Source organism: Microcebus murinus, chromosome 5 (genome assembly GCF_040939455.1).
Source record: "Microcebus murinus isolate Inina chromosome 5, M.murinus_Inina_mat1.0, whole genome shotgun sequence".
Lineage (NCBI taxonomy): Eukaryota > Metazoa > Chordata > Mammalia > Primates > Cheirogaleidae > Microcebus > Microcebus murinus.
In genome coordinates this window covers 20,696,437-20,715,311 of record NC_134108.1, presented here as the reverse complement: position 1 = coordinate 20,715,311, position 18,875 = coordinate 20,696,437, and the positions used below count along the sequence as shown (strand labels likewise).

The following is an 18,875-nucleotide window of genomic DNA, read 5'->3' as shown; positions in this document are numbered from 1 at the left end:
GACAACCTTTATTCACCATACACTTTCGCCTCACTCTCCTATAACTTGTGTCGCCTACCCCTACCCCACTCGCACCCCCAAACCCCTGTTCTTTACAAGTTTCAATCATCTGACCCTTCAAGCCTCATATTTTGTGGGGCTCCCTTTTGAAAGTTGGTAATTAAAATGTTTTTTTTTTCTCTCTTTCCTGTTAATCTGCCTTATGTCAATTTAATTCATAGCGCAGCCAAAGAACCTACAAGAATAGAGGGAAACCATTTTTCGCTCCCCTACACCGGCAGCCAGAAACCCAAGGACGTGGGCCACGGTGGGAAGCAGAGATGGGCTTTGAAGGGCAAGGGGTATGGGTGTTGGTGGGGAAAGTCATCAAGCTTCACTTCACAGGTGACTCCAGGGTCTGCCACCAACCCACGGCAAGTGCAATGCCCTTTCCCATCTGTAAAGTGGGTATGACGGATCATTCCAGTTGCATCACAGAGCGACTCAGTTTGCGTCCTTGGCACCCCGGGCCCCAAATGAAATGATACTGACAACCCTGACCTTGCAGCCCAGCTCCTGAAGCCCAGACTCCGCTTTTCTGAGGCCGGCGTGCTGGGTGGACAGCGCTCGGTCAGAGGGGACCCCCGCTGCCAGCCTGCCAAGGGGCAGCGCCTGGGGCTGGGCAGGAGCAGCGGGGCAGGTCCGCGGGCACCGGGGGCGGCCCAGCTCGGAGCCCTGCGGCTTTCGCCCGCGGGAGCGAGAGCCGGCTGGCTGTAGGCGGCTCCTTCCTGTGCAAACTTTTCTGTCCTCTTCCTCCTCCCGCCCTCCCCAGCGGCTCCTCCGCGCCCGGCGTCCACCTCCCCGCCCTCCTCCCCGCCGCGGGGTCGCCGCGCCGGGCAGCGCCGGGCAGCACCGGGCAGCGCAGCCCTCGGCGCCGGCCCCACCCAGAGTCCCGGGAGCCGATGGCCGAGGCGGGCAGGCGCCTCGCTGGGCCCCCGGGCGATGCGGCCGGGCAGGCGGCGGCGGCCCAAGTCCCCGAGCCCGAGCCGCCCGCCCCGCCGCCGGCGCTTGCCCTGCGCAGGCTGCCCGGCGACCCGAGCCCCCGCGGCCGCACCCAGAGCGACCTCTCGTCGTGCTCGAGCAGGGGCCGCCCGCTCCGCGTCCACATCTCCGGCTCAGGTAAGGGCGGCGCGGGGCGCGGGCGCGGGCGCGGAGGGCGGGCTGCGGCAGGTGGCGGCGAGGGTGACGCGGCCGGCCCGGGGCGCGCGCGGGGACCGGCCTGGCAGGCTGGCGGCGGGGGACTGGGGAGAGGGAGAGGGCGAAGGCTGCTGAGGCTCGGTGACCCGAGGCTCGGTGACCCTCAGCGGAAGATGCTAAAGCCAGGCGACGAGTCGATGCGCCGGGTGGGGTGGGAGCGCGTTTGCGGGCGAGTGTGCCGTCTCTGCCGGTTTGGGGAGCGCTGCCGCCGGCTGCACGGCGCCGGGCAGCACCGGCAGCGTTGCTTCTTAGGCTCGTCCACGAGAAAGAGGAACCTGCTCGGTCTTCAGCGCGACTTTGGTCCCTCGGACGGGTGCGGTCCCCTCACTTCGGAGACTGGGGCCAGTGCAGCCCTTGGGAGCCCTCCTAACTGCTCATGCTTCTGAAACAAAGTGTTCTTTGGGGGCATCGTTGGTAGGAGGACCCGGGACGTGAGTTTTTCCTCCCTGTGAAAACCTCTGCAGGTGTTGGGGAGAGTTGGCTGGCTGATAAGAGCATTTCATTCTTCACTTATTTGTAAAAGCTTCAGGCCAACACCTGTGAGGGTCTCGCTTCGTCCCACGAGGCTACTTTGTGCACCGGGACAGGAAAAACCAGGAACTAGGCTGAAGGCAGGTGCTGCCCACGCTGTGCCGTATAACGCTGGACAAGTCACCTAACCTTGTCTCATACGTGGGTAGTCAAAGTGGGGATGATAGTATGAAACTACCACATGGGGAGGTTATGTGGATTAAATAATCGTTTTAAAATGCTTTTGAACAGAGCATTATCCTAAGAACTATAGAGCTGTTTTTTAAAAGTCCACCAGATATAAGTTTCCACGGATTGTTTTCTGATTTGCAATCTACAAGGACACGTGGGAGCTGGAAAACTAGAAGTGAAGCTAACTACCCATAGCAGTCAAAGGCCCTTGCCATGGCGTGCTTGTACACACTGCCTACTACGCGGGTTTGCAGGCTCTGTGCTCTGGGGTCAGGCCTTTGGGCTTTAAAGTCAACCTTACTTCTGCCTGAAATTGTTTCCAGTTCAGAAAAGGCACATTTCAATGCCTCTTACTCCACATCAGCTAGATAACTCTGTTTGCCACCAAAGCCTTCTGTTTCTGATTCTTGTCATATATTGTTTTTGCCACCCACCGTGTGTACTTGGAAAACCTCAAAGGTATTGCTGATCTGACTTTGCAGATCACCTGGGTCAGAATTGTTACATACAGGTAGAGGGATGTTGATCACTGGATTGTGTAAAGATTTTATTCTCTGAATTTGTATTGTGAAAAGCATCGAGTCAAAGTGTATTTTCACCTCCTGCTTTTGGAGTCTTGGCCAAACTGAATTTGAGCCATGGATAATCTTGATTGATTTTTATAAAGATTAACTATTCAGATGAGATTTAAAGAGACAACTGAAAATTAGTCCAGTTGGTGTCTGTAGATAATTCAGTGTAGCTTGTATCACCAATTTTCATTTTCATAGATGGCATTCATGGCCCACTTGCAGAAAAAGGACAGTAATGACCTTTTAAATGTGAGTGTGCAAAGTGTACATCATGTGAACCATGGGCTTCAATTTATGAAATTATTTCACCTTCAAGGACTCTTGTCTTTTCTATGCATTGTTAACGGATGTTAGGAAGTGACAACTTTTAGCTCAGTTGTCCCCTGTGCCCCAGGATGCTGATATACTTGTAGAAGAGTGATCCTCTTTCATGTGACTAATATCATTTTCAGAACTGAGCCTTGGCTCTCTTTAAGAGTAGACTAAATGTGACCAGGAGCTCCCTGTCTTTCTCAGAGTTAGAGTGAAAGAGAATGACAGGCAGGATCTCTCCAGAACACTGCAGCCTCTGTAGCCTGTGTAAACCTTGTAGGACAGCTCAGAGAATCGGCAAGATGACCGAGCTGGGATATCTGAATTCTCTTAGAGGCGCAGTAAGAAGGTTACATACCTTGTGGAAACATTCCTTGGCCTGGTGCTAGAGGAGCCCAGCTTCCAGGCCCTCCCCAGAAGCTCTAGGCACACACAGGCAGTATCTGGAGCTAGGTCACATGTGGCTTTGCCCAACCAGCCCCTGGACCAGGAGCACCAGCCTCGTCTCAGAATCCTGGGCCCCACCCCAGCCCTACTTAATCCAAATCTGCATTTTGATAAGATCCCCAGGTTGTTGTTAGGCACCTGACAGTTTGCGAAGTGTTACTCTCTGACGCTGGTTTTCAAACTTGGCTACGTATAGGAATCACTTAGGGAGTTAACGAAGAACAGCTGCAAAACAACTTGTGGCTGGGTCTCACCCCTGGGGATTTTGATTTAATTGGTGTCAGGTGCAGACTGTGCATTAGGTGCTAACGTGTAGCACAGTTTGAGAACCATTGTCCTGTGATACATGTCAACCTGGCTTGCTGCCATATTTATTGTCATATTGTGACCAGGGGTGGTCTAGACAAGTGCAAGGTGGAAGGATTTGTTTTAGCAACTTCTCACATTCCTGTTGGTACAAACTCTCTTCCACTACTGCTTTTCTCACTCCTGCTTCTAGCTAGTTGTTTTGACAACTTAGTTATCCCTTATTTCTTCGTAAGGGATAATTTTTAATACTGTGTTAACTCCCTGGTGTGAGTCCTTGGCAGAGTGTTGAGGGGGAAGAGAAATCATCTTTTGCAGTGATGGGCAGGCAGGGAGGGAGAAAAGGAAGAGGAGAAGAGTGCTCTGCAAGAACTGTAAGAGAACAGTGTTGGTCCAAAGCAAAGGACCTGCTACTTGAAACTGATACCCCCAGCTCCCCTTCCATCCTTCTGTCCATGAAAGAATAGTAAAAACTTGAAACCCAGCCTCTAAAATTTTGCCCACTGCTGCAGTATGAGTCGGTTCAATACAAAACATATTTCTAAAAGACCTGCTGTGCGCTAGCACTGGGTCAATGCTACAGGGATATCCCAAGAGACCCACTTCCTCTGACTAGGCTAGATTATTACGATATTTTTGTCAAGGAAAACATCTCAGACTTCAGGGACTTTTATTTAACTTGTGGTTTGAGAAGTTAATTTTTCACGTGATAAAAACGCCTTTGTTTGATCAGCAAAAACTATAGCTTTATATATACAGGTATATTTTAGAGAAGGTGTCTCTCTCTGTCACCCAGGCTGGAGCACAGTGGCTATTCACAGTGGCTATTCACAGGCGCTATCATAGCTTACTGTAGCCTTGAACTTCTGGGCTTAGGCAATCCTCCCACCTCAGCCCTCTGAGTAGCTGGGACTACAGGTATGCAGCACCACACTCGGCTTATATTTTAAAATCTGTACAAAAAATTGTGAAGAAAACCAAATATTTTCAAATAGGTAATTTTTACTAGCCTGGGAAACATAGAAAGATACCATCTCTACAGAAAATTTAAAAAATTAGCAGGGTGTGGTGGTATGCTCTTAGAGTCCTAGCTGCTCAGGAGACTGAGGCAGGAGAATTGCTTGAGACCAGGAGTTTGAGATCTCTGAGCTATCACAACGCCACTGCACTCTGGCCCAGGCAACAAAGCCAGACCCTGTCTCAACAACAAAAAAGTAATTTTTAAAAGTAAAATCGAAATAACAGCAGAATTAACAAATAAGCCCTTTTATTGAGTTTATAAAAACTGAGATTGTTTTTGCTTTATAAAAACCCCAGATTGATTTTGCCTTATGGTTTTTGAACTCACAGTTCTGAAATTCTACAAAAGCTCTGGATTTTTAAAATCTAGCATTTCTTCATTAACAAACTAATATTTTACTCCATTTTTAAAAGTAAAGTCTTGAAACAGGGTTTTCTTCGCATATAATCTAGTGTTCTCTTAAGTTTAGACCAAACTTGTTCTGTGTTAGGAGCTCTGGTATCTTTGGTTGTTTCTGATGTGCTGGTCTGCTCCGCCTACAGTTCAGTAAGTAAAGAGCCATAGAAAAGCCCAGGGCATAGTCCATATAGGAATTCAGCAAGCACTGACTGTAGGCCTCTTGGGTGGAGCACTGTGCTGGACCCTTGTGGGTGGTAGGGAGGACCAAGAAGTGTTTAGTGTTTTCATGTGATGCCTCTTAGTCTTGCCTGTTGCAGTTTGGGCTGCACAGAACAGAGAATCATTTGGGCTACCTCCAAAAAGAGTGGCATGGACCGTTTCTTCAGTTTAGTGTGCAAATACAACCTCACCTCTTTTATCACTTGAATTCATCTTTCCAGCATCCCTGTGCCCTGGTATATGTAGGGTATAAAGGTAACAGCAAATCCAGGATCTTTTTCTTGAGTCTTTAATCCCTACTGTGCTTAGTGCCTAGTAGAATGAGAAATGTTCTGAGTCCATACCCGCTGCTGCCTGGCCATTGTTGTAAGGTGCTGCTGTCCAAGACCAGTTCTGCAGTTGAAGGTCACCTGTCACATGGGGGGGAAGCCCTGGCTGTGTTTCCAATGTGTTTCTCACTGACCTCCAAGGCTGTGACTCTTTGAGTTGAAGCATGGCAGGGTGCCGTGCCGGGGTGGCTGGGTCCCAGGAGGCGTCTAAGCCCCAGCCGAGGAGGTGCCCTAGGCCAGGAACGATGAACACCTGCTCACTTTACATTTGTGGAACTCAGAGTGGTTTTTTTTTTTTTTTTTTTTTTTTTTGCCAAAGACCATCTGGCTCTAAGTTTATTTTCTGTCTCTGATCACAGAACAGCAAGGCCACCCTGCTGAGGCCAGCTTGGGCCGTGCAAAGGGTGCTGGGTGAGCTGGTGCCCCGGGCCTCAGATCCAGTCTGTGTTCTGCACTGGTCACGCTGTGCTCCTGTTGTGGACATGTGCGCCCTCCCCTCCCCCAAGGAGGGCACCTTTTTCTTTGCACAAAGGCTTCTCACTCACCTTGGAGCCTGGTCATTGGTCAGGCTGCATTCCAGAAGGGGCACCTTCTATCTGATTCTTACAAAGGCAACGTATTAGCTGATGGCAGTTGTGTACCAGAGGTCAGCATATACCAGAGGTCGGTCGGCATGTTTTAAAAATCAGCTTTGCCTGTCAAGTCAGGGCTTCCTGCTAGATCTGATTGCAGCTAACCTGGAGCTGAAACTAGAAAGTTGTCAGAAACCGAGGCAACCAGCTCCTCTCTCTCTCTCTCTCTCTAGCACTTTCTGAAGGCTGGCATGGTCTCAGCTCACTTGAGGCTCTTCTTGCCTCTCTGCTGACCAGCTTCCTCACTCTCTGACCTGAACAGATTCGCACTCCCTCACACAAGCTTCCCAGCCATCTGCTTACAGAGGGGGCACCGCGCTTCCGCCTCCTCAGCAGCAACCCACCTTTGCTTCCTTTGAGCTCTTGGCCCTACGTTCACCTGGAAAAGTCTTCATATTTTTCAGTTCAGATTCCCTAGAAAAGACCTACTATGTGAAGCCACCTTTTTACCAGACATCGTGGGTCACAGAGATGCCTGTGCATTGACAGCCTTTGATCACATACCCACCCAAGCCCAAGCCAGTTGTGGAGGGTGAGCTCACACAGCGGCAGGCCTGCCACCTGGGCAGTTTCCATTCATTCAACTAGTCTTTACCGAGGGCTGCTGTGTGCCAGGTACTGTTCTAGGCACCGGGCGCGCAAAGGTGAGCAGACGTGGTTCTGCGATGCTGGGTAAGACAGAACGCAGAGAGACCATTCCAAAAGGGGGTGGCAGGCCAGATACAGCAGCATCTCTGGTGATCTAAGCCCTCGGCCGTGCATTATGTTCGGTAACTGACATGATGATGATAACGATTACTGTTCTTATTTTCAGAGGATGCATGAACAGCTAATTTACTTAAGCTCTGTAAGCTGTAGTTTGCATCAGCACCTCAGTGGTAGCTCTGAGACTGGTGGTGACGCTGTGGATTTATTTTGGGCCCCAGCTACGGCTGAGGGTGCTCTAGGCAAGGAAGCCTGTCTTGACTTTTCATTTATTCATTCAATCAGCAGTTTAGACAGTGGGCTAAACACAAAGGCTGCAAAGGCATCCATCCCTCAGTGCATTATGGGGAAGGACAGGCCAATAAGCCAAAAACTACAATGTAATAAAGTATGAACTATGATCAGTGCCCTGTCATGAGCCTAGGGGAGAACCAGGCTCAGCTATAGGAAATGGCGTGGGGAGGTAGTCAGGAAGGGCCTCCTGGAGGAGGTGAAACCTGAGCTATCTCCGTGCAAGGGAAGGACAAGGAGGTGGAGTTTGGTGGGGTAGAGCAGCGGTCCCCAGCCTTTTTGACACCAGGGACCGGTTTCATGGAACAAAATTTTTCCATGGCCTGTGGGTGGGTGGGGGGGTGATTTGGGGATGATTCAAGTGGGTTACATTTATTGTGCAGTCAAAGCTTTCTGCTAATAATAATCTGTATTTGCAGCTGCTCCCCAGCGCTAGCATCACCGCCTCAGCTCATCAGGCAGTAGATTCTCATAAGGAGCACTCAACCTAGATTCCTCCCATGCACAGTTTATAGTAGGGTTCGCACTCCTATGAGAATCTAATGCTGCCACTGATCTGACAGGTGGAGCTTATGCCGTGAGGTGAGTGATGGGGAGCAGCTGTAGACACAGATGAAGTTTCACTCCCTTGCTGGCCTGCCACTTACCTCCTGCCGTGTGGCCCAGTTCCTAACAGGTACCTGGTCTGTGGCCCTGGGTTTGGGGACCGCAGCTTTATGATACCTTTCCTCAAAGGTATTATAGCTTTCTGCCCCATACACACAATCTGGTTGTTGTTATTATTATTATTATTTTGACCTATTGCCCAGGGTAGAGTGCAGTGGCATCATCATAGCTAAATCAAACCTCAAACTCCTGGGCTCAAGTGATCCTCCCGCCTCAGCCTCCCAAGTAGTTGGGTCTAGAGGTGCTCACCACCACACCCAGCTAATTTTTCTATTTTTTGTAGTGAGACCCTCAAGTGATCCTCCTACCTTGGCCATCCAAAGTGCTAGGATTACAGGTGTGAGCCACCACACCCTGCCAGAATGTGGTTATTATCTGTGTGATCTTGGTCAAGTTACTTCACCTCTGTGTGCTTGATTTCCTTATCTTACCTGGAAATGATTAGTAACAGTAACACATAGCTCATAGGATTACTATGAAGCTGAAATGTGTGAAAAAGTGCTTATGTAAAAGGTGGCACCTTTTGCATACTTCTATTATTGGACTTACTACATTAACAGACTTACTACATTAACATTATGTATGGATTTGTCTCCTGCCCCATGCTACAAAATTACTAACAAGAGAAAGCATGTTTTATTTATTTTTGCATTCTCAGTGCCTACTATAGGGCCTGGTACATGCTAGGTGCTCACTAAATATTTATAGCATTCATGTGTGAATTACCTAAAAGCCAATTCCTTTGCCATCAAGTATCTATAAATTGATAACTAGCCTAAAATGATAAAAATGTACATTTCTGCAAATAGAAGATTGGGTAAAAACTGAGCTTTCCAAATGTTTTGAAATTTAAAAATAACCAGAGACTTTTTGTTTTTTTATAGAGCCACCCATGAGATCATTAGAGCTTTCTTGGGAGTTATTGTGTGAACCTCACCTGGCAACATCTATAGGGGACAGTTTGTGAAAAGGAAGTCATTAAGTGTCAGTCCAGCTAGTGGCCGGTGGTGATGGAATCACACAACAGGGATTCCGTGGCCTCTGTGGAATGCTGGTGCTGGGTACTGGGGGCAGGAGGGTTGGGGGGAAGTGAGCTCCTCTGCTAATCCGGTCCTGCATTACTTGCCCGCAGCATCACACTTCATCTGTGTGGCCGCCCTGTGACAGGACGATGTATCAGCTCCATTTTAGAGATAAGAAGCCCGGCTTCAGAAAAGTGGAGTGACCCATCCAGGTCCCACAGGTAGCAGAGAGATAATAGAACCAAGACTCGACTCTTCATGACTTTTAAAGCTCACCTTTTTTCTTGCCCCACACTACCTTGGTGCATATCCACCACCCCTCGTAGAAGACAACTCACAGGTGTCTGTGCCAAAAAGTAGTTTAATCTACAACTACTCAGTCTTGGAGTCATGTGTATAATTCGTGCCCAAGAAACATATCTTGTCTCAAAGTACAAGTTTAGTTTCAGTTACAGTGAAACTCAGGAAAAAACATTGAAGCAGCTTTTAGTGTTTTTAAAATACCATGCTGAGTGACTCATTATCTTTGATCACACTAGCTGAAATGTGCACAAAGAAATAGGTTGCACCAGCTTGCCTTAGAAGGATTTTTGAGATCTAACTCAGTTTGTGACCTATTGGCTAAAACCTGACATTTATATACCTTACTTTGCAGTTTCTTGATGCCTCTGTGAAGTCTTGAAAAAGAGTAGCTATTGCTTATCCCTCATAACAGGAAGAAACTTGTGAGTTAAAAAAAAAAAAAGCACATTATTTCTCTCAAGAACTCTGGACTGTGGCTAGGGCAAGTATGTCAGAGATACAGTGCTTTGATTTTGGGTACATAGCTCACATACTTTAAGTGTGTGATATATAATTTATGGCCATGAATCAGGTCATCATTGTTGGTTTGTAATCTTTTTTGTTTGTGTATAGTTTAATCTACCTAAATGTTTGGCATATCTTCTTTAGAGGTATAATTTCTATTAAATAATCATTGAGTAGCCTGAACATCAATAACAAACATGTATTAGGGCTGGGAGCAGTGGCTCATGCCTGTAATGCTAGCACTTTGGGAGGCTGAGGCAGGAGAATCACTTGAGGCCAGGAGTTCAAGACTAGCCTGGGCAATAGTGAGACCCCAACTCTACAAAAATTTAAAAAAAAATTAGCCTGGTGTGGTGGTGCAGCGTCTGTAGTCCCAGCTACTTGGGAGGCTGAGACAGGAGGATCTGCTTGAGCCCAGGAGTTTGAGGTTACAATGAGCTATGAAGACACCACTGCACTCCAGCTGGGGCACAGAGTGAGACTCTGTCTCAAAACATACAGACAAGCAAAAAAACCATATATCAAACCCCTCTTCTCCAATCATTCCAGGGATTGATCTGTCTATCAGTCTGCCTGGCTATCAGTCATCTGCCTGTCTTAGTTTGGGATGCTATGACAAACTATCATAGACTACATGGCTTATAAACAACGGAAAGTTATTTCTCAGAGTTCTAGAGGCTGAAAAGTCCAAGATCAAGACACTGGCAGATTCTGTGTTTGGTGAGGGCTGGCTTCCTGGTTCATAGGTGGCCATCTTCTCACTGTGGCCTCATGTGGCATAAGGAGGAAGCAAGCTCTCTGGGGACTCTTATAAGAATTTATTCATGAAGGTTCCACCCAAGATCTCATCTAATCCTAATTACCTCCCAAAGACCCTACCTCCTAATACCATCATAATAACCCAACATTTGAAATTTGAGGGGTTACAAGCATTCGGTCCATAATACTATCTATCTAATCTTTCATTCCATCCATCCACCTATCCATCTGTCCATCCATTCATCTGTCCATCAATCCACCCATCCCATCCTTCTATCTTTCCCTCCCTCCCAGATTTCTCTGATGCTGTGAGTACATGTCTCAGTCAGAGTTCCCAAATTTACATGTTTTCAGTTCACGCTAGCAGAGGGACCCATTAGTGTCCTTGGATCCCAGTTCCAGACACCAAGCATGGGCCAGGTAGCAAGCTTCATCCCTGGTGTGGACAGGTGAAGCTGCTGGGGCATACCCTGGTAGGTGTGGAGGGGATAGTGCCCAGATAAGAGGTGGGGGACTGGGAAAACACACCCAAAGCACCCCTTGCCTCCTTGTACCAGGGGCCTGGGGAGGTCAGGAATTCCTGGGCTCCTGGGAAGCATGAGTGTCACTGAGAAAGGCCAAACATCTGTTAAGATAAGAAAGAAGAAAAAGAATGGAGTTAGAAAACTATGTGGAATAAGAAGACATTTGGTTATAAGAAAGTGGGGTGTTTGGAGTTGTGGGGCAGCAAGCAAGAAGGGGGGTTTTCCTAGGGAACCCCAAGGTAGGAATAGCTGGAGACAGGAGTCACTGGCCAGGATGCGGGGGGGGTGGGAGGGGGACACGTTGGCTTGAGGAGTGTAAAGAACATAGGGGAGGAGGCTTGGCCATGAGGATAGGTGTCCTCCTCCTGCCGGGATGCCTGATGTCCTCCTCGACAGTGACCCACGCCAGTTCCATGGAGCCATCTGGGCTTCTTTCATTCCCATCCAGGGCAGGGTCAAGGGTCATTTTACCTGACCCCCCCCCCCATTCCTTTAGGAAGGTTAACAGTGGGCCTCACACAGCAGGGCAGGCCCTCCTCTTTCCAAATGGAACGGCATGGACCTGAGGCCGATGCAAACCCTTGCTCTTTGGGGACTGTGTTCCCGGATGGTGACCCTGGCTTCAGGGGCCTGTTTGGAGTGTGGGGTGGCATTCCTCTGGCCTAATCTGATCAAACATTTCTCAGTAAGCATTTAGAGCTGGCGTTAGATCACATGTGATTATCCAGATCAAGATTTGTAGTTTCTTACTGGGATGACTGCTCCTTAGGCAGCGGACAAATTCCCTGAGGGCTGGGATCTAAACAACATCTGTGGCCTCAGGCAACGGCAAGATGAGAAACTTTCTCCAAGCCCAGGAACATACCAGAGGGAGCCAGTAGCTGCCAAGTAGCTTCAGGAGGAGAAAGAGGTATTTGGAAATTTCTGGCGCTGAAAAATCTGCCTTATACACTGAAACCTGTGTGCAAATGTCCCTGTCCGCTGACCTCCTGGGCTGCCTGGCTGCCACTCCTCCCTTCTTCTACACACACCTGCTCTAACAGTTGCTCTTTGAGCCTTCTTCCTCTAAGGCTTCCCTTGATGTTCATCTTGGCAGGCCCTCACCTGCGTTACAGGATTGCCTAGGAGCGGGGCTGGGGTGTCTCAGTATGATTCAGCTTGTCCCTGTGCCTCACCAAGGAGGCCCTTAGTCCCAGGCTGTGGTTTTCACCTTGCTGTGCTGTTGGTAGGCAGTAGGCAACAGAGACACACCACGCCGCAGGGTGACAAATTAGAGTCCTGGTCAGTCACACCAGAAAGCACCAGGTTCACCATTTTCTGCTGCATGGGGTTGGGATGACCTGTCAGCGCATCAATGGGCTACTCAAGAGGAACAGCCTGTTGACCAGAGCTCTCACCTCAAGTTCACGTGTGATCTAGGTGACAGAGTCATATTGTCTAATGTGGCATTTCTCACATGTTATTATGCTTATGAATCACCTGGGGCTCTTGTTGAAATGCAGTGGGTTTGGGGCAGGGATTGAGCTTTTGCCTTTTCTACCAGGCTTCTGAGCTTTGCTGATGCTGCTAGTCCATGGGCCACACTTTGAGAGGAGCAAAGGCTCAATGGATAGTTTTTAATGGGCTTGCCAACTATTTAAGGACTGACTCCTTATAGCATTAATGTACCTCGAAATTTCATCCATGGAAAATTCCATGCTGCTTAAAAGTCTACTCTCGCTTTCCTGTTTGGCAAACTTTGCTATATGTTATTTATAGTAGGGAGAAGTTCTGAAGGATTTAGAGAGAGCAAGCCTTTAGAACTTCCGCCTACACAGAATATTTTGCTTCAAGAGTGTCCATATGAATTTGTTCCATGAGTTTCTTTGAAAACCCTCTAGGTGTCTAATGTCTAGAGGATAGCAGGGTTAAAAGGTGAGAGTAGAGTTTTTTTTAGCCTAACATTAAAATACTTTATTCACTGAAAACTCAAATCCATTCTTTAATATGACATTACCTAAAACATGAAAAGACAAGAGCAGAAGATGAATATCTAGCATTCCCCCGTTGTCTGTGGGGAATTTGTTCCAAGACCCCCAGGGGATGCAGATACCACCAAACTCTATATATACGCTATGTTTTTTCCCATGCATAAGTACATATGTTAGAGTTTAATTTATCAATCAGCCATAGTAAGAGATTAACAAGAAGAATTAATAATACAAAAGAACAAGTATAACAATATACTGTAAAGGTTACGTGAATGTGTTCTCTCTCTTAAAAGTCTTTTTGTACCGTACTTCACTACTTTTGGACCTTGGTTGACTGTGGGCAATTGAAACCATGGAAAATTCAACTATGGATAAGGGGGGGGGGACTATTGTACACTTTTGAAAAGTTTTATGATTGTGGAACAGTTTTAATTCTTCATTTCTCGGTGTCTGTGTGCCTTTTGTAGATTAGAAGAGAGCGAGGCTGAAGGAGACTGTAGTTGATGCACAGGCCGTGGCTGTGATCATGAGAATGGGAGGGAGGGAGACTTTGAGAGCCACTGCCTCAGTGGGTTGGGTGTGGGATGTCCTTCTAGGGGGACTTGAGATGCCCAGATATGCCTGAGTATCAGAGTGTTGCTGGTGCTGGTGATAATTATGAAGATGTCGGAAAATAGGGAGGTTCCAGGGTACAAGAAGATAGGTTAGTCTTGTTAAGTGTGGTTGATATTGTAATGCCCAATGGAAATACCCCATGGAAGTGAGAAATTTAACAATGGGGAGAGGCTACAGCTCTAAATGGAGAACTTTGACTTCCTGATTGGATTACGAATGCGACAATTTATTATTGACTTGAATGTCACCAGAACTTTCCTACATAGCTGCTTTATTCAATAAATAATTATTAAGCCACTATGCCATAAACTTTAACGGGCTTCCATCTCTTTGCATCCATCATTTGGGTGTGCACTTCTGTAATCTCCATGGTACTTCAGCCATGGTGGGTGCTTGTAAAGCACCTGTTGGAAGCCACTGCTTATACTTGGAGGTATTTGTACTCAACTAAAAATGGTGAGCGGCCACAGCTGAAAAAAATTAGAATAGGGGAGAAAGAGTGTGGTGAAGGAGGTTAGAGGCACCCAAATCACTTAAGAGAAAATCTAAAGAATAAAAGCCAAAAGGACATCTTCAAATTGCATCTGAAGGAAGTCACTAGAATTCACGGCCAGAGCATTTTTGATGAAGTTCTAAGAGCAGAAACCCAGAGAGTCACTGGAGGAGCTGGAGTTGCAGGGAAGTTTAAGGACCAGACTCACGGATGGAAATAAAGGCGGGGGAGGAGGAAATTGCACCAATCAACAGGGAAAGTCTTCCTGTGAAGCAAACAGCTTTCACACGGAACCTTTCAATAATCTTTCATCAACATGCTGTTCCGTCTAAGTTTGTGGATGGTGCTAAGCAGGTAGCAGACAGTGCTCTATCAGGATTAAAAACACACTGAAGATAAGATTAGGAAGACTGGCCTGATCTGTGATATCCAGCCACCTGCCACTGCCAAGTATTTAAGGAGTGAAATGAGCAATAATGTTTCATCAAAAGCTGAAACATGGACTGGATGCGGTGGCTCACACCTGTAGTCTTAGCACTTTGGGAGACAGAGGCAGGAGGATTGCTCGTGGCCAGGAGTTCGAGACCAGCCGGGCAACAGGGTGAGACCCTCTCTCTACAAAAAATAGAAAAATTAGCCAGTCTTGATGGCATGCACCTGTATTCTCAGCTAGTCAGGAGGTGAGGTAGAAGGATTGCTTGAGCCCAGGAATTTGAGATTGCAGTGAGCTACAATGATGCCACTGCACTGTAGCTGGGGTGACAGAACAAGGAAAAAAAAGAAAAGCAGAAACATGCTTATCCCAGCCTGGAAGTATGGCTGAGGAACTCCAAGGCATGCACAGTTGGTGATTCATCAGGAGTGTTAAGCAGGTCTCTACTATGTGCTGGTGAGAAAAAAAAATCCAGTCCATAGAACCTACATTATAGTGCGGATGTCAAAGATAAACAAAGCTGGACACTAAAGTGGTGAGGACAGATTTTAATCAGCAATAGACTACTGAAGTAGGGAACTGCTGAGTGTGAACTGAGCTCAACTTCAATTAGAAGTACAGAGGCGACTGGGCATTTTAAAGAGAGAATGAGGGAGTAGAGAAGGAGGTGAGCAGAGGCTCGGTAGAGTCAGGAAAGTAAAAAATTACAACAAGCAGAAAGGGCAGAGTTGGTCCACGTGAAACCCGCCTGGGTTGTTAACTGGTGCTGGTCAAAGTCAGACTCCTCGCCTCCCCCGGAGGCCGGGAGACAGGAGCCCTTGTTTTCAGGGATGAACAAACAGTGAGTTTTCTGAGGCAGGCACTTTGAGAGGAGTCACCCTAGGGATGCGGCCTTGAGCTGTTAGAAACTGTGTCAGTGCTTTGTTCAAGTCTTTGCAGGCTGCGGTTGAGGCCCCCTCGAGAAGAGGGCTCAGAGGAGCCTGGTCCAGGAGAGAGTCTTTGTCAGGGGAGAGAGAGAATACACAGAATAAATAAACCATCTTAGATGGTGCTGACGAAGTGGGGGGAGGGGGAGGGAATATTGGGATGGAGGTGTGGTGCTTGCAACCCTAAATAAGGCGGTCGAGGCAGGCCCCCTGAGAAGGCAGACTTTGAGTAAAGCTCTGGGAGAAGTGAAGGCTCCAAGGAACAGGATTGAACCCCCTAGGGACGGAGCAAGTGGGGGAAGGGTGGTAGAAGGGCATGAGCTTGGGGGTGACAGGAGGCCCTGGCCTCTGTAGCCCACTGCAGTGATGTTGACTCTTTCTGAGTGAGACAGGCATCTGGTGGAGGGCTTTGGGCAGAGGGGTGTCATGTTTTTTGATGAAGTTAATGTAGAAAGCAAAGTTTGGGAGATTACTATTTCATTCATATCAATATCAACTCAAGAGTGTGTATCCACAAGTATGCAGGGCTATGGTGGCTGCCTCTTCTTCCTCACCTTCTTCTCATTAAGAGAGAATAATTAGCAGGTTAATGGAGTCTCTAAATTATGTGGAAGTAGCTAAACTAATTGAAGATGTTCAGAAATGTCTTGAACCCACAACAGGTAATTGTTAAAGAAAAAGTTATTCAGTGACACTTGGTTCTGTTTGTTTGTTTTGAGACAGGGTCTTGCTCTGTCACCAGAGTAGAGTGCAGTGGTGTCATTATAGCTCACAGCAACATCAAATTCCTGGGATTGAGCAATCCTCCTGCCTCGGCCTCCCAAGTAGCTGCTGGGACTACAGGCTCATGCTACTATGCCTGGCTAATTTTTCGTAGAGATGGGGTCTTGCTCTGGCTCAGGCTGGTCTCGAACTCCTGGCCTCAACAGTCCTCCCACCTCGGCCTCCCAGAGTGCTAGGACTACAGATGTGAGCCATCACACCAGGCCTCAATGATACTTGTTAAAGCATGATAAGGGAGGTTTTATTCAGGATCATGGTAATAGGTACAGGGCCCGCTGCAATGGGATTGTGCAGTGGGGGTGTGAGATTGGGTTCAACTCTGAATACAACAAAGAAAAGAATTTACAGCCAAGGAGCAGGGTATGTGTGAAAGGGGTGCAGTGGATGGAAAATTGCTAAGAGAAAACATCAGAGGTAAGAGGGATTCTTACTGAAGACAGGCCAGGTGGTCAGGCATCACCTGGGGTGGGGGAAAGGAACTTGATCAAATATGGGGGGTGAGGGTTCTGGGTAAACTGACTTAGCAGGGTTCTTGCTAAACCTGTATTTTTTAAGGAGGTGCACAGATGAGCCTAGGAGAAGGTTCAGGAGGCTGAATAAAGCTCAGTCAAACAAAGAATCTTTGTCACTGCTAGTCTAAGAGGTCAAGTGTGTCTTTAATTTTGTCTTTGCCTGATCACTGCTGAACTTAGCAAATATATTATTAGCCATTTGTATTTTCTTCCTCTGTGCCTGTTCTGAACATAACCTTTGCCCATTTTTTTCTGTTGCATTATTTTCTTAGCTTTTGGTGTCTTGAGGGTAATAAATAATCCTTTGTTGTATACGTTGGAAGTATTTTCTGCTGTTCGCTTGCTTTCACTTTGTTCTCGGTACCTTTAGTTGCTCAGGAACAAATCCGGTTTTGATGTGTGAAGGTGCATGTTTATATACACATACAGAGGATTTACAAATATACCATATATGTCTGCATTTGCTTTGAAATGCCCTTCAATAAAAACCATCCCGGCTTCTGTGATTCTTATCTTCCCTTTTTAGTGTGGGAGGCTTCCTGCTTTGCTTTGCACATTTACGGGGAGCCTGCCTAGCTTAATTTATAACTTGGGGAAAAATACAGAAGGGAAGGCTATTTTCAGTCAGGTCATATTATTGTGAACACCTGTGAAATTCAAGTTATTTTCTTGAGGGTAAATTAAAATGTAGGACACCACCCTGCCTGGAGCACATTGCTATTGTCGTTGCTGTGCAAACTGGGAGGTGCTACTTGGAGCCAAAAACCTTGTCACTTTCACACCAGAGCTGCTTCTAAGTTTCATTGCCTCCAAGCCTCAAGCCTTTGTATCAATTCTGAAACATCTAATACAGCCATCTGTTGAAAACCTGGGGAGGCAAAAGAGGTTTTTCTGGTCTGTTCTATTCTCTTGCATGATGATCACCAACAGAAATATTTTACATTATATTTATCAGTCTGTTCTTCCGGCTTTTCATTATGCCCCAGTTTGTGCTCCTAATTTTCTGGCCGTAAAGAGGCAAATAAAATGAACAGCCACCTTATGTCATTGCATTGCCAAAATTTACTTGCAGGAGACAGGAGCCCCAACCACCTGTCTGAGTAATTTTTTTTTTCTACCTAATCGTGTGAATTGTCTTGTTTTTGGTGAAATGTTGAGGCTTCTACCTACTCCCATCCTCCCACCTCCATTTACAGATAAAATCTAATTATCACCTCAGGATGGGTTCTTGACATGCAATGTAATCAAACAGAAGAATTTAGAGCACTTTGACATTTAACTGTTTTTTTTTTTTTAAAGATTGTTTTTTAAACTGGTGCTTTGAAAGATGCTATGTCACGATTAATTTTTTTAAAAGGAGAAAGAAAAGAAACCAGACCTTTTACTCTCAGTACTTAAGTCTATTTGTAGCATTACATTGAAGGTAATAGTAGAGGGGACAGTGAAAATGCAGGATGTTTAAGAAATGAATGAAGGAGAATCTTTTTGGGACGTCAGGCAGGTTTCTGTTCTCTAGATATAATTACCAAATTCCCTAGCGCCGATTAGAATTTTGTGACACCGGCTACTATATAACCCAACCCCAGGTTAATTCCAGACTTTATTCCTCAAATTCATTTATTTATTTCAAAACATTAAGGTATGGACTTCCGGTGCAGGCACCTCTAGGCACACAGCGAAGTGGTCCAGGACAGTGACAACCTCACGGAGGGAGATGGGAGGGGTGGTGCAGGCCACAGAAATAGTCCCTTTTGCTAAATAGAGAAAAAAATTAAGGCAGCCAGCTTGAGGGATAAAACAAAACTGGAAAGCACATTTATAACTCTGTATGTCAACTTGGATAGGGGAAATGAAAAAGATGAGAAAAATATTGTTAAAAAAAGTTAGCTCATTTCTAGGAACAGCTTTCAGAAAATCAAAATAAACATAGCTCTGGAGCAGCAATTCGGATTTCCTGTCTTGAGGGACCCTAGGTAGGAAGCTGAGGACTTTTCAGCTGCTGTCGAATTCGAACCTCTGGGCTCACAGAGGGCTAGCAGGCCGGGAGGAAGATGGACATCACGGCAAGGTCTCACTGAGGGGTCGTCACAGACTGGATGCATCGGCCACACTGTGCGGTCCAGCTGGTGCTTTTATGTGTAAAACTGTCATTTAAGGGTCAATATTTTTCTTAAAAAAAAAAATGTGGGCCAGG

General features: G+C 46.9%; 1 protein-coding gene across 3 annotated transcripts in view; it reads left to right on the top strand.

The window, feature by feature from the left end:
* Nucleotides 1–809: 809 nt before the first annotated feature.
* The window catches only part of PHACTR2 (phosphatase and actin regulator 2), a 249,735-nt gene continuing 231,669 nt past the window's right edge, over nucleotides 810–18,875 (top strand). For all 3 annotated transcript variants that reach the window (XM_076002910.1, XM_076002909.1, XM_020287240.2), the window contains exon 1: nucleotides 810–1,158. In XM_076002910.1, the coding sequence (XP_075859025.1) occupies nucleotides 942–1,158 (217 nt within the window). In that variant the 5' untranslated portion in view covers nucleotides 810–941. The remainder of the gene's footprint in view (nucleotides 1,159–18,875) is intronic.